Source organism: Drosophila rhopaloa, unplaced genomic scaffold (assembly GCF_018152115.1).
Source record: "Drosophila rhopaloa isolate 14029-0021.01 unplaced genomic scaffold, ASM1815211v1 contig_167, whole genome shotgun sequence".
Lineage (NCBI taxonomy): Eukaryota > Metazoa > Arthropoda > Insecta > Diptera > Drosophilidae > Drosophila > Drosophila rhopaloa.
In genome coordinates, this window is record NW_025335047.1 from 2,523,759 (window position 1) to 2,541,160 (window position 17,402).

Consider the following 17,402-nt stretch of genomic DNA (forward strand, 5'->3'; position numbering starts at 1 on the left):
TGTAAACAGCTGGGGTTCGCAACGGTCACACCTAAAAAAAGGGCTCTTGTTGCATTTTCCTTGATCTCCGGAAGTTTTTCATTGGTTTGCCCAGTTTTTTATCAATTTCCCATTGTTAATAATGAGGTAATTGTCGGCAAAATGCTTCCATCAGATATTTGCCGAACGTGTGCCCTGCAAAGCCACAATTTACTGCCCTTATCCACTTGCCTGGACAGAGACGCCTCCAAAAGTTTATACGATGTGCTCCAGGAACTTACTCAAATCGATGTAAGTAAACATCATATATGAATTAGGAATTATAAACAACTATATCTTGAAAAATCGAACTATAGGCCCAGCGGGACAGCTCTGAAGACAATCTACCACAGCATCTTTGCACAGATTGCTGGACAAGATTAAAGAACGCCCACGCCTTTGTGGAGCAGGCCAGAAAAGTCAATGGAGAGCTCCAGGCTCGCCTGAGGGAATGCCTGGATGAAATGCCCATCGATATTCCCCAGGAGCATTACATAAAAACCGAAGTGGACCTTGACGATGAGGGCAACAAGTCCGCGGTGAATGTGGACGCCACCGGAATGGGTGCCTTAGAGCTCAAGTGGAGGCCGGAAAGCGACAGCGATGCAGATTTCGCTGATGCAGCGGAAAGCGAAGAGTAGGTATATTTCAGTTTTCCAAGGAAACTTGGGTAATATAAAATTTCCTTATAGGGACGAAGTGGATAATAAGCCCTATCATCTGCGACGCAGCTCTCGGAAAGTCAGGCAGCCAGTGAAAAGCGAAAAGGAGGAGTAAGTAAACGTCGTGTTTGATACGATCAAGCATCTTTTTCGTAAGCAATACCTTGCATTTTATCAAAATCGGATGACTTTATGTTATAGCTGTCATATATTAGCTGTACTGGCTATTAACATAAATCAGACGAAGTCTAACTCCTCCAGTGTCTTAAATATTACATTTTGTTCCAATTGCCTTGTAAATCTCAAAACTAAATTCTTTTTTTCTCAGTGCTAAACCATCTGAACAATCTGAAACACCCATCAAACGCCGTCGAGGACGTCCGCCTGGTCCTGCCAAAAGCCAGTCGATGACCACAGATGGCCGCCACGCCTGTGGAGTATGTGGAAAGACTTTCTCGTGGTTCCGCGATATGCAGCGCCACGCTAGGATTCACTTCGAGAAGGTCTCCTACGTGTGCGACACCTGTGGAAAGGGATTCCTGCGCAAGGACAAGTACATGTTCCACCTTCGCTGCCACAAGAAACGAGAAGCCAAATGGAAGGCTCTTCAGCTCGGATACGAGTGGCGTTTCGCCGAGCGTCTTTACAGCTCCGGCAGATTAAAAAAAATCGAGTGCAAATTATGCGGGCTAAAGTGCAAGCAAATAGAGGAGCTAAGAAGTCACCTAAAAAGTCACGTGGACTTGGAGACCTTAGTCAATTTGAGAAAGGATAGTGATGTGGTCAGGGAGCATTTTTCTGGATTGCCGTGTGACTTGGATATTATCAAGCAACAGATCAGTGCTAACATAGCCGAAGGGCATTTAGAAAAATATGCCTGCGTTGTAAATTTTCACGGCTATGAGTTAGGACTCAGTGATTCAGATGATAATTGTGAAAGCTTGGAGGCTAAATATAATTGCTTTGTGTGCAATGACTCTTTCAGCCGCAAACATCGCTTGGTGAAACACACCTTGGAGGAGCACTCACAGTCCCCATCGCTTCCGTGGCAACGCTGCAGTTTCTGCAAAATTGGTTTCCTCTGCCTAACACTCTACAATCAACATTTGATAACCCATTGCCACAGCAAAATAAAGCGATATCGGTGCCGTAAGTGTCCTGGAAAGTTTATGTGGCCGGAAAACCTTCAGAGACACGCCTGTTCCCATAGCCGCGAGGAAACAACGCCCAGGCAAATATCGTGCTCTTTGTGTGATGCTCAACTACCCAGCCTGGCGCGACTTCGTATTCACTTAACCACACACCAATTGGATTTAAATGGCATTAACCCGGAGTTCAATTCGTCCTTCTTTCGCTCGTTTTACCCTAATGGATTGGACTGCACTACCGCGGATCTGGCCGCCCGCATTGGTGAGGATTTCGAGGTCCAGGACTTCGATCGTTATTACAATGCCTGCACGGAAAGTGGCCAAGAGCTGGATCTCTTTGATTCTGAATCGGAACAAAGCGATGAGGAGACTAAGAATCTCTCTCATACCTGTCTGCTATGTGGAGCAGTTACGAGTACCCTGACGACCTTAATGCAGCATCAAAATCGCATTCATTCTGAGGGATCCATTGATCTGCCATGTTCTTGCGAAAAGTGTGGTTCTGGTTTCGTAAACAAAGCGCTACTTCATCAACACCGTAGGCGCAGCTGCGGCCAGAAACACTCTCGCTTTCACTGCCAGATTTGCAGTCTCCAATTCGTGTGGCAGGCAAACTATGAGCAGCATCTGAGGACACACCATGACGTAAAGAAAGATGAAGAGCCACTGGCTGGCAAACAAGGTTATTCGGTCAGCAAGCTTCAGTGCGATGAATGTGATAAGGTAAGCATACTATCAGTCATATTTTTTAAATCGCACAACTTAAATTTTCTGTGTAGGTATTTATCTGGCACAAAGACCTCACCCGTCACAAGCGTTTACATCAACCTCAGTCGGCAGCCCAGTTTGACTGTCCCCATTGTCATCGCAAGTTTCACCGCAAAGATGGCCTTAAATCACATTTAAAAGTGCATGCCGGCGAACCCGAGACCCTCAAGGAAGAGCGTACCACCGCCAACGTTGTGGAAGGAATGGCTCTGTCGCGGCTTAGTCGACCTCATGGTTGCAAGTTGATTCAGTGCATGATCTGCCTCTCGCGCCACTCAAAAATCAGTGATCTACGGACCCACCTAAAGTCGCATCAATACGGATTAAGTTTGTCCGCAGAAAGAGATATTCCCAGTGCCTCAAAATCTTTTTACCCGGAACTAGAAACTGCTTTAGAAAGAGATATTCTGGCCGGAAAAATTATGGCTGATGTGGATAAAGGATTGGAGTTGGATCGTTTTATTTCAATCACCAACGAAGCGGGACTAGAACTAAGTCTCGACAGTAGTGAAACTGATTCTGAATCCGATCAGGAGCAGAAAATATCAGTAAGAAGCTATTCCTGCAACCTCTGTTCGACGATTGTAAGAAGAAAACATGAATTGTTTGCCCACCAACTGGAAGAGCACAAGTTTGAGGAAGCATTCCTTGTTTGCTCCCATTGTCAAGTTAGGTTCGTCAACGAATCTCTGCTTGATCATCACTCTAGGACACTGTGCTACAATCCGCAGAAGGTTTTCCAGTGCCGCAAATGTCCACTTCGCTTCCGGTGGCGGGAGAACCTGAAGCTCCACGTGAACTTATCCCATCAGCAATTCGAAATTCCAAACCCAGATGAATTCTCTCAAGCTGATGGGAACCTTGAATGCGGGGAGTGTCATCGTAGCTTCAAAATGCAAAAGGACCTCACGCGCCACACACTGATGCACGCCCAGGAGTCAAACATTTTCAGGTGTCGTTGGTGTGCCCGTCGCTTTTATCGCTGGGCCAATCTTCTACAGCACATCGCGCGCCATGGAATAGGTGTTGGCCAATTGCCTTATGCGGAGGCAATTTTAGATTCCTACGGGAATCCTGGGGGTCGCAAAAAAGTGGAGTGCCGAGTGTGCTGTGTTAGCTTTCCCACAATCGCAGCTTTGCGTCTGCACCTCGAAACCATGCCCTCAGGAAGTCACCACGAGCTCACCTCACTTCAAAACTACTCCATTACAAACCAAATGGGCTACGAGATGGACCTAGATGACTCAGAGACTGATGATGAAGATGGCAGGACACATTCAAAACCACCTGGAGCCCCTGATTTTTACACCTGCGGTATGTGCCAACTGCGATGTTCGCGCAAATTCGAGCTACATCAACACCAGCAGGCAATGCACCGAATGGAGAAGATTCCCGACGGCTGTGACATGTGCATCTTCAAAAGCGTCTGCCCGGAAATAATTTTTCATCATAAGAAGACTCAGTGCGAAAATCGGGAGAAGCAGTTCAAATGCACTCGGTGTGGCTATAAGTTCATGTGGGAGTCCAACCTGCTGCAGCACATGCAATTGCAACATGAAAAGACAGATGATCAAGATCTGGATGAACCTAAGGAGGTGTCTGGAGATGAGCCAAAAGCTGAGTGCCAGGTATTTCAGTGTGGACTTTGCCCAAGGAAATATAACCGCAAAGATCGTCTCACGGCTCACTCGAAGAAATTCCATGGGCCCGATGGCAAAGGCTCCAACCTAGTGAAGGTCTCCAATAGAACCACATCGCCCAAGGAGCCCAAGCGCTTCCTGTGTGCTTTCTGCGGCAAGGCGGTCAGTTCCTCCTCCAACCTGATTATCCATATGCGCCGCCATACCGGCGAAAAGCCCTTCAAGTGCGAGTACTGCACAATGGCCTTTCCCCGATCCTCCGACCTTCAGTGCCACCGGAGGACGCACACGGGCGAACGGCCCCATGTGTGCACCGTGTGTCAAAAGGGATTCGCCCGTTCCTACAAACTGCAGCAGCACATGCGCATCCACAGCGGAGAGCGGCCATACAAATGCACCTACTGTGAGAAAAGCTTCACGCAGTCCAACGATCTGACCCTCCACATTCGTCGGCACACTGGCGAGCGGCCCTACCAATGCGGCGTCTGTGGGGAGCGATTTATCCAGGGAACGGCCCTCAAGAACCATCGGATGCAGCAAAGCCACTACGACGAAGGACAGGAATCAGGGGAGCCGCCGCGACGCACGGTTCTGGAACAGTTTACTATATAGAAATGAGTAACGGATCCCTTTTTAATTTATTTATTTTTAATTTTTCAGAAGTATTTTTTAGTTTGGATTTTGTGGGTGTAAACTTTAAAAAAGTGGGAAGTTAAGTTAACTCAAGTGTTGGCTTAGATTTTATGTATATCTAAGAGGCGACATTAAAAATAATAATTAAATATAAAGCGAATATATTTGTTTTTAATTTTTTTTATTGGTTTTGCTTTCATATTTTAAGTTTCGATCTGATCTTTAATTTACGGTGCATACTTTTGTGCTGCTGTTTCTTAAGGCCTGCAAAGTGTTAAATAATTTTCGGCAGCGTTTATGCATTGGTTGTTACATACTTCTGTGAGGCTGCTGTTATTTAACACTGCCAATTAGCGATTTTGATCACCCTTGGCCAGATTCTGGTAAGCCCCTGTTAAACCATGAAATCGGAGATTTTGATACCTACTAAAGTTTATGTTCTTCTGGTGTTTGCAATCAAAAATTAACATTTTGCCCGTCAAAATGGACTGACAAAATCATATTTGTCCCATACAAACGAGGCAATTTCTGATTTTGAAGTACCAGGCAATCAGAAAGCTGAAAAAGTGACTAGAAATCTAAGCAAATGTCGACCGATCAACTGTTCTTTTCATAATGGCGGTTCTTATCATAATGGCTGCCAAACGAAGGATTCCCATTGGTCGACCAATAGGACGCAAGCTTGCAGAATACTCGAGAAAGAACCGTTAGTTTTGTTCCAGCACACAAAGGCGTAGTCAGTCAGAGCAGGGGTTTGGGGGTCAAAAGTTCCCAAATACCAACTTTAATCCCTGTTGTAAAAATTCTGACTACGCCCCTCCTGAGAGCAGAAATCTGAAAGTAGGACACCTACTAATGTTTATGTTGGCCTGGTGTTTGAAATCGAAAATCTGGATTTTGCCATTCAATATGGACCGACAAAATTTATTTTTCCCGTGCAAACTAGGCAATTCCTGATTTTGAGGTACCAGGCGAACAGAAAGCTTAACAAGTAACTAGAAATCTGAGCGAATGTCCACCGAATAACTGTTCTTTTGCTTAATGGCTGCCACATCACGGATTCCTATTGGTTGACCAATAGGAATTCAGCTCTCTGGAAGGCAACCGTTAGTTTGAAACTATGTTGTGAGCTTAGAGATGGGCGAACGGCTTGTTTCTTTGTTCGTGTCACGGTTTCGGCACGCCAGGCACGAATATCCGTTATATTTGTATGGGGCGAGCGGAAATAACTAAACACGCGCACATCTCTAAGTAAACGTCGTTTAGAATTGTTTTTATAGCTGCTAGACGGTTCTGGTCGCCTGGTGTATTAAATCCAGAAGTCTCTCAATTTTCCATAGAAATGCGGCGCAAAACCGAGATTTTCGATCATTCTCATTGGAGGCGCTGCTGCTGCTTTAGAGAAAAATGCCATGATTAATTTCGGACTGAGTTTTGTTAATTTTGGCGCATTGCTTGCAATTTTTATTTTTAGAAGAAACTTTTTTACGAATTTTAATTAATTGATAATACAAATAAATTTCTCCGACTTTTTCCCAAGCAAGCAATAATTAATTGATTAAGTGGGGTAAGGGTAATTCCTATGTGATAATTCAACATTTAAACAATATGTTTTCAAATGTGCATCCAAAAATATTAAAAAGTGACTGAGATACATATGTTCAACTGCCCATAACTTCAGAAGTTTTACTCGGATCAATATAAAATTTTAACGCAACATTCTTCAAATGTTGTACATTCAGAAAAAAAATAGGAAAAACAAATTAAATACCAAACCCCCTTAATTCGAATAAGTGTTGGCAATCGCTTGTTTAGGAACGGAAAAATTATCGGTATTTTTCTAGGGGTCCTATTTAAGCTGAGTTACCCAGCAAAAATATTATTTGCAGAAATGCTTTAAATGCCAAGCTATTTTAAAAAAGGTATGACATTATCACTTAATTGGTTGCAACTGGCCAAAAGCGGGATCCCACCAACTAAAAGAGAATTAGAGGCACTGCAGGTTTACACCCTCCGTCTTTTCAGGGGTTGTTTCACTTGTCCTGCGATATTGCCACCTGCTGGCCACGTCGCCTTGACGACCAAACCAAGTAGCCTTTGATGTCTCCTTTCATAGTGAACTGCCACGTTAAACTACGAACAATCAGAGGTAAATACAGGAAAGGTGGAGCAGTTGATAACAGAAACTAGATGAACTAGAACTCGCGAACGCCCACGTTTAAATTTAGATTTAAAAGCTTAAAACTTCCAAGCTCGAAAATTGTTAAGTTTCGCCATCATCAAATCCCCAAACACAACGATGGTCAAGCGTTACAAGGCGTCCCGCTCGCTGACGGCCAGCGATGGTGGAAGCGGAAATGGCAGCTACAAGGATTCGGACCAGGTCTATTGTGTGCTTCTCCACGTGGTCGAAGGTATGGTTTGGCTTGGAATTTGAATAGTTCTTTATATTGATATGTATCCTCTGTGCAGCGATCAACTTTGTGAGCCGCGATGGCAGCGAGCGGGAGCAGATAGTGATGAACGCCGCCCTGAACACGGTGGACTTTGAGGTGGAGGGCACCCAGTCGGCCGAGACCATCATTTTCAACAGCAACTGCATTTGGGAGTGCGACCTGGCCGGGATCAAGCGCATCAAGACGGACCACCGACCCGTGAAGATTACCTTCTCTGGCTGCCGAGGAGGTGGTGCTGAGCGCAAGTCCATTGGCAGCTTGCTTCTTCCTGTGCGAGGACTTCCGGTACTTAGCACAACGGGCAGCCACAATGGCGCCCATCTGAAGATGTTCTGGCACAAGCTCATCTGCATCAGCAGCGAATTCCGCTCTCACAAGCCGGAGGTCCTGCTAATGCTGGCTATCATCAAGAAGTCCATCCTGCATACCAAGGATTTTGATCACATCATGCAGTTCACCGAAGTAAGTAAAGCTATACACGAAGATCTAAATTGGTATCATGCAATTACGCTTGAAGTTTGTTCAATGCAAACTTTTATTATTAAAAATATATTACTAAATGTGTATCAAATTATTTTAATAAAATACAGTTTTTACTAATTATTTATGGTGCTCTATCAGCAAAAAACGCCGCCTACGCCGCCGATGCAGTCGCCCGGACACTCGATAACTGCCAGCATGCTCCAGTCGCAGGTAAATGCAGGTCTTCGAATTCAATTTCTCAGGCATAAAGAGTTTACTGTCTATTCCAGGCCAACGTCTACGTGCAGTCGTTGGTGCAACTGGGCCTGCTGCAGGTGGGCAATGATCCGCTGATCGACTGCGACATTATCGAGGTGGTGCTGCAGCTGAAGCAGCTGAAGAACGTGAACCGGCTGGTGAAGTCACTCAGCCAGGGAAAGGGACCCGGCTCGGTTATCCTGGTGTTCGACTTTGTGGGCAATGTGACCAACATTGAGCTGAAGCTAAACGAGTCCGACTCCTACATTCTCAACGACGTCCTTGGACTGCGTTTCAAGACATCCTTGCGCAGCATGCGACTTTATTTCCAGCGCATCTTCTACCTGCCCATCAACATGTACATGAACGGATCGGCGATAGGTGGGTAAAACCATACGTTCAACTAGTGGAGATATAACTATTGATTATTTTAATTCTTTTTCAGCCACTTACCGCATGGACTTTAGCAATCTGCTGCCGCCAGACAACTTCTTCTCCGACAATCGAAAGTACACCTACAACGGCTCATTTTCCTTCAATCGATTTGGCAGAACGGACAGCGCTAGGGAACCCAAACCGCCTCTGATGGAGTACTCTTTTAGTGTGGACGTAAGGACAATATTATCACGCCAGGGGCAAGAGGAAGCTGAGTCTACGCCTTCGATCGCGAGCGGCGTTATCAGGGAGTTGCCAAAGGATCGACAGGATCCTGAGGTCATTTCACTATCCCACGACACTGCCTCCGTGGCCAGTCTGAATGTAGGTGCCGAGCTGTCAGTATCGGAAGGATCCTGCGGCACAGCTTCGCTGAAAGAAGGTGGCCTCGACTCCGATGCTTCAGCGGATCTTCAAAGGGCTCAAAATAGGCGAAAGAAATTTACGCGATTGCAGGGTGAGGAACACAAAAGGGACAGCGAGGATGAGCAGTTCCTAGACAAGACCTTTTCCGCTTTAGTGGTTCGTGAAGATCTGAATGGTAGTCTAGAAAAGCCAGCTGTTCGAAAATTTAAAAAAATGGTAAACCAGTCAGATGAATTCGAAACGGAACATGCCGATTTGTACGCTAGCAGAAAGTTCGAAAAGGAAGCAACATCTCAGGGGAAGAATAAATTTGAATCTACCAAGAAAGAGTTGCTCAGAGAATCTTCCAAATTAAAAATAAAGAAGCCCAAAAACCACATTCAACCTATGGAGGAAAATGATTACGATAACATTGGAGAACTGACATCCCTGGAACTGTTTGAGCAGGAAGAAAAAAGACAAGCAAAGGAAGCTGAACTGCAGTCTATAAGAAGGCGGAAGATCGAGGAATCTTCATCAATGCCAAAGGAAAGCAAAGTACGAAAAACCAAAAAGCTGGACAGTGAAGTATTACAAAATGAAAGCAATCTTAACATCATTGGTGAGGCTATACCGGAATCATCAAAACAGACCATCAGCAAGCCGAAAATAAAACAAAACGTAAAAAAGGTGTCAAAAACAGAATTTAATGAAGTTTCCTTAACCCATGAAAATCAATCTAATTTAGGAAACCAATTTGGTTATGAAAAACAATCAGAAAGTAAAGGATTCGTGAATGATAGCTACGAACAGATTGATGAGGATCTAGGTTACGGCCATGTTTTTCCTAAGAAGCCTAAAGCCCCAAAGATTATAAAACCACAAGAAATAGGTACCGAAAAAACCAAATCAAAATTATTACTTTCCGAAGAATTGGAAGACTTTGAGGAAATATCCACAAGTAGCCAGCAAACCAGGAGTCTCAAAACATCAAGGGGAGACCTAGGCCTTCGAGCCCGTTGGGTAGAGGTTAATAAAAAACAGACACAAGTTTTGGGTGAAACAGAACAGTTTCTGCAGGAGACCTGCCGTGCCGAGCTTGACGAGATCCTCTACGAGGATCAGCTGGCGCTCGGTCAGGATAAGCCTTCTAAGCCCAAAAAGAAACTGGGAAAATCCACGAAAGACAAGGTAAAAAGCATCCAATACGAAAACTCAAGTTTGGAGGAAATAACTATATGTCAGTCTCAGGGGGATCTGGGAAAAAATAAGAAGAGGGCAATGTCTGGCAACGATCAGTTGCACCAGATGAAAATAGGGAGCTCCGAGGAATATATCTCACTGTCGGAAAGCAATTTAAGATCTGCTGAAATGATCTATTCAGAAGCAGCACATCGGGATGTCCGAGTTACTTTTACTCATTCTAAAGAAGGTAGTGTTAAGAAAAAGATGAGGTCTCCGTCAGACGACGACCACGTAAACCAGTTGTCCCTTCAAAAGTCCGAGAAGTATACTCCATCCGAGGCGAACTTAAAATCCACTGAGATGATATACACAGGAACCGATCAGCGGGATGCGCAAGTTAAAACAAAGAAGAGAGCTACTTCAAGCGAGGAGCAATTAATTCAGGTGGAACTCACTAGCTCCCAAGAATTTATCTCAATATCAGAGGGTAATGTGATGTCCACTGAGCTTATTAATCAAAATTCTCAACCGCGGGATGTAAGAGTCCTCAAAAAAAAGAAATTAAAAAAGACTTTCATCAAGGAAGATCCTCAGATTGAAACTCAAGAAGAGGAATTAGTAAAGCCAGTCAAAAAGAAAGTAATCAGAAAAAAATCTATAATTTTTGACAACATAGAACACAGCGAAAACGTAAATCCACCTGAAGAAGTAGTAGATGTTAAAAGAAAGATAGTAGTTATAAAAAAATCAAATCCCGTAGATGAGAACCCATTGATTAAAGAACATACAAAAGCCCAGAAAGTAGTATCTCTAAATTATGAAAAGAAAAACAATTCTGGAAGACAGATCAAAGATTTAAACACCTCTGAGGAATTTGATGACACGGATCAGCTTACGAATATTTCAGATTCAGTAGGTCAGCGAATCAAGTCTTGGCGAAGTCAACAAATGGAGTTATTTGAGCAGGAACTGGCTATCAAGGAGTTGAACTACAAAAATCAATTGGAGGAGATGATAAACCAAGAGTCTAATAAGCACAAATTGATCAAGGAGCATCCGAATCTAGATGAGACTTTCATTAGCAAACAAACAAACTTACTGGGCGTTGACTATGAGGCCAAATTCGAGGAGCTGAAAGAGCACATAGCCCTTTTAAAATCGGAGATGGAAGATCAGGTGAGGCTTTTCGAGGATCGAAGTGTGGAGCTGCGCCAGGAAAACCTTCAGTTGTCCACCGAAAAAACCGAACTTAAGGTTCGCCTAGCGGCCATGGAACAGCAGATCGAAGATCTAAAGGATCGAGGCTCCGACGAAGGCGATCTGAAGCAGGTCCTTGGGGAACTGAGGTCCCAGAACAGCCGATATAATATTCTTGCCCTTGAGAAGGAACGCTACAAAAAGCGGTGGCGAAGGTCTGCCCAGAGGGTGCATGCCCTCAAGCTGGCAATGTACGAAAGGAATGTGGAGAGGGAGCATAACATTAAAGTCGAGTATGTCCTCGTCTATCATTAATATCTCTTTTGGTAATAAGTACATAAATGTTTTTTTCAGTCCCATTGACCTGAGGCAGATCCTGACGAAGGACGCCATGGAATTCGAACGCGAGTACGGACAGTTCCGTCAGAGTGGCCTATCTCCCAAATTTCCCCTCGACTCATTGTCAGGATCCGGTGACTTTTCACATCCAAACAAAAACTGGCATCCGGCTTAAGAGAAAATATTTCCCTGAATTTTACCAAATTTACTGTGTACCTTTTTTTATTTAGTTTAACTTATAAGTTGTGTTGGCTTTTTTTGTACAAAAATATAAATGTTAAGAAGCAAAATGTGAGGAATGCTTCCGGCTCTACTCCAATTGGAATCCCACGCGAATAAAGTAGGGCAGAGTGTCCAGGGGAGCGGCGTAGTCCATCACCCACGTGGGTCCGGTGTACCCCTGGTCGCTATTGCCATCCTTCCACTCGCCCTCCGGCAGGTAAATGTCCCGCTTGGTGGCGCCCTCGACCACGATGGGAGCAGCGATAATGTCATCGCCAAGGAGGAACTCTGCGGGCGTTAAAAAAATATATATAAATATATATAATATATTACTCAATATGATGACCACTCACCATCGTAGATGGACTGCGCCACCTCATCGGTGGGGGCGATCCACCAGAGCGGAGCGTTCACCGGTTCTCCAGAGTCCACGGCTCGCTGAAAGAGCTTCATGATGTATGGAGTGTAGTTGGCGTGCAGGGCGGTGAAGTTCTTGCTGATCTCTATGGCCTCATCGTCAAAGTTCCAGGGCACGAAGGAGAACTGCAGGGCAGGCATGAAGACATTGGCCTGCAGCCAACGCAGGAAGAGCTCCTTGGTCGGCGGCTTCTCGTAGTAGCCATTACCACCGATCATGTCGGGCAGCACGAAAGGATACCCATTGAGGTTCATCTGTAGCATCGAAGTGATCAGCGTGAGCAAGCCATTGTTCCAGGCCCACTCGGAGTCCTTGTCTACGATGCGCACGAAAATGGGCTGATCCTGGGTATTCTGGGCTGATCTCACCTCCACCATGTCCCCGAAAGCAGCCACAGTTCGTACGTAATCTCCCACGGCCTGGAGAGGAGTCACCATGGAACTGCTGGCCTGCAAAACTGGATCACTGGGCAACCAACTAGTCTCTCCAGCGTCGAATTTGAAGCTATCGATGCCATCCTCATCCTGCAGACGCTTTAAGCGTTTGCTGAACCACTCTTGAACCTCGGTTTTTGTGAAATCCAGAATGGCTGCATCCTTCGGCTTACTGTTCCACCACTGCGTATCGGAGCTACCCTCGTGATCCAGCACCAAATAGCCCAGGGACTTGGCCTCTTCGTAAATGGCCGTGCAGTTGTTGTTAATAAATGGATGAATCCAAAGAGTCACGCGGAAGCCCAAAGCCTTGAGATCGTCGGTCAATTTTTTGCTATCGGGGAACTTGTTCTTCCTGAATGTCATGGCTCCATAGCAATCCTCCCAATCATCATCGATTTCCAGCTGGCTGTTGTTGAAACCGTTATCCAGGATCTGCTTGGCAAAGTCCCGGACCACATCGTCGGAAACCTCCGCTTTGTAGAGAGCCCAAGTGGACCAAACGGGATGTCTGACCATTCGCTCATCGGGGAAGCCCGTCGGTTGTCCGTGGAAAGTCTTGACCGCGTACTTGTGAGCTGCCTTGGCATCCTTGGCCACAGCAACGTGGTACACGAATTTGGCGGAGGTCACTCGGGGATCGTAGGGCAGAGCACTGGTGGCACTCAGGCAGAGCTGATCCGGATAGTCCGCTGTATTCTGGTCAATAAACAGCGGCGTGTTGCTCTCCACATACAGGAAGACTCCGTTGCCGTTCAGCCAGTAACGCTCACCGACTCCAAAGTTGTCCAGTTCCTTGGGCAGGTAGGAGTAGTTGCTGTGCCTCTGCCGCTCTACGGGCCAGTAGTGTTGCTTCTGCTCCGGACCACTGAACCAGTGGGTTTCTCCGGTGTTCAGCGGGAAGCAATCCCTGGGTTGGCTACCTTGCAGGACCTGATCGCGGGAGATCTTGACATGGGTGATCTCACTGCCGGTGCCGGAAACCACGCCATTTTTAACCAGGGTGAACTCCACGGTAGTGGTGCCATCGGTGAGCGTGTAGCCTCCACTGTTGGTCGCCACCAGATTGGCGCTGCTCTCAAAGTTATCGAATGTCACCGTCTGCAGGCTCTTTTCTCCCTTCATCAGCTCATACTGCAACTTGTCACCTCGCCTGAGCCGCACGTAGATATTGCTGTTTGGGAACTTGTAGCGCTGCTCTATGCTGGCGCAATTGTGTACCACCTCCCAGAGGCAGCAAGATACCAACAGCAGGGGTAATATAACAAGCCTCATTTTCGTCCGTTTCACAAAACCCAACTAACGGGCAGGTGCCAGTCGATGTTCCTAATATAGCCGCGATAAGGAAATCGAGGAAATTCTAAAGAGACCTATGGTCAGCATATTATACAAATAAAACTCTTGAGTGTTGTCAACACATTTCTCACCTGGGGAGAACACTTTAGACAGCCCCGTGATAACCCGGCTGATAAGCCCTCCCTACTAAGGCGCAACCTGGGCTTGTATAATTTCCATTAGCTAATTGATTGCTGTTAGCACTGAGATTGCGGTTCACCTACTCCGAAAGTGCGGAATGACAACAGAATATGGATATCTCAAGAAGGGGATCTGATGGTCAAGGACGGCTTCAAAGTAATCTTACAATTCCATTTATCACTTTTCTTATCTTTCTAAACATTTTGAAGATTTCTTTAAGTGCTACCTTTCTCAACAAGTTGTAAACAGTTGTTTCTAAATAACAATATAATTGTTGTTGCTTATACGTCATGCATACACAATTTGGTATTTTTCCGGATTTTAATGAGTAAGCGGTCAGTGATTAAATTCTAATAGTTTTATTAATGCATAAATATTCATATATTTAGTTTTGATTTTCTCTTTAGTTTATTTTTTAAGACTTAAACTATTTTGGCTTTAAGTCAAGGAGCTGTAATGCCGTCGAATATAAAATAATATAAACCGAAAATGTGATTGTCCTCGGCTGAAGATTTATATAATATTTCTGGTGGTTATGAGGGTGGCTAAATGCATGACGAAACTAATAATTTAATTTGATTATCTAGTGTACCCAATGGCTGATCTCTTTCTCTTCGCTGGGCGCTTCATCGCGATATTCGATGACATCCCTCTTTTTCCCCAGAAAATGGGCCCTGAATAGTTCGTCCTCGTTATCAGAGTCACTTTCGTCGCCGGTCATCAGAGATACTCGGGAGTAAATTTCGTTGGATCGCGCCGTTGCCCTGCGATGGTAGACTATGCCGGCAGCAATTACCGCGCCCATTAGGGTGATGATCACCGCGACCAGAAGGAGCACCGTAGTGGCCGTAAAGTAGTGCAGGGTACTTCGCTCACCCACCTGGGAAATGTCCTCCACAGAAGCCATTCCCGTGCTGCGAACCACATACGCATAACAGAAGGTATCGTTCTGGATCTTCCGGAGCTGGCTGCCCGGGGAACAGGTGCTGCACTGGGAGGCCAGAGGTCCATGACAGGCCAGGCAGCTCCGGTCGCAATCGGCACAGATCCGAGTGGGCGTTTCCACCAGTTGGGTGAGCGGGGCGCCAGCGGAATAACTTCTACGACGACGACGACGATCCTCCGCCTGCAGAGGATCCTGCTTGCCGTCCAAACTATTGGACATGGACGAGGGATGATTGGTGGTGGGCCTGCTGTAGGGATTGAGAGGACCCCTGCTCACATCGTCGTCCAGTTCTTCCTCATCCGATTCCAATTTATCAAGTGGATATGTGTGCACCGGGCAGACATCATAGCACTGGTCCTCAAACATATAAGAGGAATCATTGCACTCTGCGGACGTTTAGAGAAAAATACATTAGAATAATTATATATATAATCAGAAGGTCTAAAGAGTGCTTTACCTCAGCGAAAGTTTAGTGGAAGCAGAAAAGTTGGAAATTAGTAGGTTAGACAGATGTTATGAAAACTTAGCTGAACTTTAACAAAACCAAAATGAGCTGTGTTCTGGGTGTTGAGAGCTTTAAAAAAACATATATAAAAAGTAAATGGCAACGAAAAGGATTACATGTCTTTAATTATTTAGATTATAAGTCCGATAATGGATAATTTAAATACTTATTTACTTTATTATTTAAACATCTTATTTTTTATATCATGTGTAATAAGTATTTAATTACAAATAAAACTGTTTTCAAAAAAAACATCTATTAGCAACAAAAAATTCAAAGATGTGTTCAAAGCAAGCTCAGCCGGAAAAACATGCTCGAAAAAAAAAGAACAGAAGGAAAAATCATAAAAGCCAGTGTGTGATTGAGGATGGCAGCTTAGGTGTGTTCACTGTACCTCCACCAAAAAACCATTAAGCATGAACATGAGAATGTAGGTTTTTATTGTGTTAAAAAGTTAACGTAACGAAATAAACGAATTAGAAAGTGGGTAGTGTCACACAGCAGTGAGGGGAAATTAAACTTTCCGTTAAAACCAAAAAAGAAGAACAAAACAATACTTAGGATGGAACTACACTCACCTTGTCTGCAATCTCAAAACCTCAATGGGAATTTGTGAACTCTGAACTGCAGTGGGTAAAATACGGCAGAGAGCGTCTCCCCTCATCCTATAGATCTTAGTTTTTTTGAGCATGTTTGCTTGCTGCTTTGAATTTTTTGTTGGAAATAAATGGCTTCAACGAAACTTGTTTTTTTTACGGTTTTGATGCATTTATTTATTAATCATATAGATATTATATAGATAGATATATACACAAACGTACATAAAAAATTGTATCGAGTTTCAATTGCGGCATTCTCAATTTTTATCATACCTACGAGGTTGTTTCTCTAATTTAAGTGTTTAATTTCTGTTTCGTTTACTTTACATTTAAAAAAGCTTAATTTCATTTCGTTTCCTTTTTATTAATTGCAAGCATTAATTTAGTGTTTTTTTTTCCAATGTTACTTTACAATTTCGTGGTTTTAAAGTTAATATATATAATTGCTAATTTCTACCCCATGCCCTAGTACCAGTTTTTGTATTTTGTTTTGTTTTTATCTTTCAAATGGTTCATTAAGTATAGGCTTATATATTAATTTGGCTTTTTCTCTAATTACTTGATCGAGTAATTATGCTTTAGAGTTTAATTTCTTGTGTATTCTGGTTCTCAAAGATAAATGAACCAAAATTGCGTGTGCGATGAAGAGCATCTGAATACGTGGAAAGGAGCAGAAGTTTGTTGTGTTCCAAACCAAACTCACTTAGAAATTTGTTCAACATAATTTATTTTGGTACTTGCCGAAGTTTTGGTAAATACTTATGAGTGTTTATGTATTGGCTTGGTTAATATTTCTTGTTTGTTCGCTGCTAGTGCCCATAGTATATACGGGGGGAATTAGGGGTTAATTCAACTATTTTCGATTGCTTGTCAATGCACAGAGAGAAATGCTAGCTTTAGTTTGTTTATATTTTATGCGCTGGCTAATATGTGTGTGTGTGTCTGTTTTGAAAGTGTGCGTGTTTGCTAATTACAACAACAACAAAAAGATACTCCTCCTTTTGTCAATTACTTCGCTATTAACTTGTTTGTTAAATTAACATTTATATTTGTTTACTGTGCAGTTACGATATGATTATTCATACAACGAAAATGCATAGATATTGGGAACATTTTTCTAAAGTCAAAACAATTGGAAATAAGTCAATTTCGATAGAATTTTTAAGGTAAACTATTAGTTTGTACCAAGTTTCACAAAAAAAACTATAAAATGATATGTTTTTGTTTGTCGGCTTGATAATAAACGAAAACCTTGT

The 17,402-nt window shown here is 43.9% G+C and overlaps 4 protein-coding genes across 10 annotated transcripts in view; 2 read left to right on the top strand and 2 right to left on the bottom strand.

Moving 5' to 3' along the window:
• The first annotated feature begins 5 nt into the window (after nt 1-5).
• Nucleotides 6-5,029, top strand: LOC108045661 (zinc finger protein Xfin). Its single transcript, XM_017125049.2, has 5 exons — nt 6-270; nt 336-655; nt 711-791; nt 1,009-2,551; nt 2,608-5,029. The coding sequence occupies exons 1-5, from the start codon at nt 142-144 to the stop codon at nt 4,846-4,848; spliced, it is 4,314 nt and encodes a 1,437-aa protein (XP_016980538.2). The 5' UTR covers nt 6-141; the 3' UTR covers nt 4,849-5,029.
• A 1,865-nt stretch (nt 5,030-6,894) lies between these two features.
• Nucleotides 6,895-11,836, top strand: LOC108045649 (cytadherence high molecular weight protein 2). 3 transcript variants are annotated; one of them, XM_017125034.2, is made up of 7 exons: nt 6,895-7,018; nt 7,098-7,283; nt 7,342-7,787; nt 7,947-8,018; nt 8,078-8,426; nt 8,491-11,500; nt 11,562-11,836. In XM_017125034.2, the coding sequence occupies exons 2-7, from the start codon at nt 7,169-7,171 to the stop codon at nt 11,719-11,721; spliced, it is 4,152 nt and encodes a 1,383-aa protein (XP_016980523.2). In that variant the 5' UTR covers nt 6,895-7,018; nt 7,098-7,168; the 3' UTR covers nt 11,722-11,836. The 3 variants fall into 3 exon arrangements, with proteins under 3 accessions (XP_016980523.2, XP_016980522.2, XP_016980524.2); XM_017125033.2 differs by having other exon boundaries at nt 6,930-7,283; XM_017125035.2 differs by lacking the exons at nt 6,895-7,018; nt 7,098-7,283 and having other exon boundaries at nt 7,686-7,787; nt 7,916-8,018.
• LOC108045650 (myogenesis-regulating glycosidase) lies at nt 11,751-13,919 on the bottom strand. The gene is made up of 2 exons (XM_017125036.2): nt 12,122-13,919; nt 11,751-12,056 (listed from the first exon to the last, which is right to left on the bottom strand). The coding sequence occupies exons 1-2, from the start codon at nt 13,893-13,895 to the stop codon at nt 11,857-11,859; spliced, it is 1,974 nt and encodes a 657-aa protein (XP_016980525.1). The 5' UTR covers nt 13,896-13,919; the 3' UTR covers nt 11,751-11,856.
• A 334-nt stretch (nt 13,920-14,253) lies between these two features.
• LOC108045648 (furin-like protease 1, isoforms 1/1-X/2) overlaps nt 14,254-17,402 on the bottom strand; it is a 138,707-nt gene continuing 135,558 nt past the window's right edge. For all 5 annotated transcript variants that reach the window (XM_044458738.1, XM_044458735.1, XM_044458737.1 and 2 more), the window contains one exon: nt 14,254-15,428. In XM_044458738.1, the coding sequence (XP_044314673.1) occupies nt 14,680-15,428 (749 nt within the window). In that variant the 3' untranslated portion in view covers nt 14,254-14,679. The remainder of the gene's footprint in view (nt 15,429-17,402) is intronic.

Bases quoted from the DNA above. Each gene is read 5' to 3' on its own strand.
- LOC108045661 (XM_017125049.2), top strand. From the start codon at position 142: ATGCTTCCATCAGATATTTGCCGAACGTGTGCCCTGCAAAGCCACAAT. The intron at 271-335 runs GTAAGTAAACAT...ATCGAACTATAG, and splicing joins AGGAACTTACTCAAATCGAT to GCCCAGCGGGACAGCTCTGA. The intron at 792-1,008 runs GTAAGTAAACGT...TTTTTTTCTCAG, and splicing joins GTGAAAAGCGAAAAGGAGGA to TGCTAAACCATCTGAACAAT.
- LOC108045649 (XM_017125034.2), top strand. From the start codon at position 7,169: ATGGTCAAGCGTTACAAGGCGTCCCGCTCGCTGACGGCCAGCGATGGT. The intron at 7,788-7,946 runs GTAAGTAAAGCT...GTGCTCTATCAG, and splicing joins ACATCATGCAGTTCACCGAA to CAAAAAACGCCGCCTACGCC. The intron at 8,427-8,490 runs GTGGGTAAAACC...ATTCTTTTTCAG, and splicing joins CATGAACGGATCGGCGATAG to CCACTTACCGCATGGACTTT.
- LOC108045650 (XM_017125036.2), bottom strand. From the start codon at position 13,895: ATGAGGCTTGTTATATTACCCCTGCTGTTGGTATCTTGCTGCCTCTGG. The intron at 12,057-12,121 runs GTGAGTGGTCAT...TAACGCCCGCAG, and splicing joins GGCGCAGTCCATCTACGATG to AGTTCCTCCTTGGCGATGAC.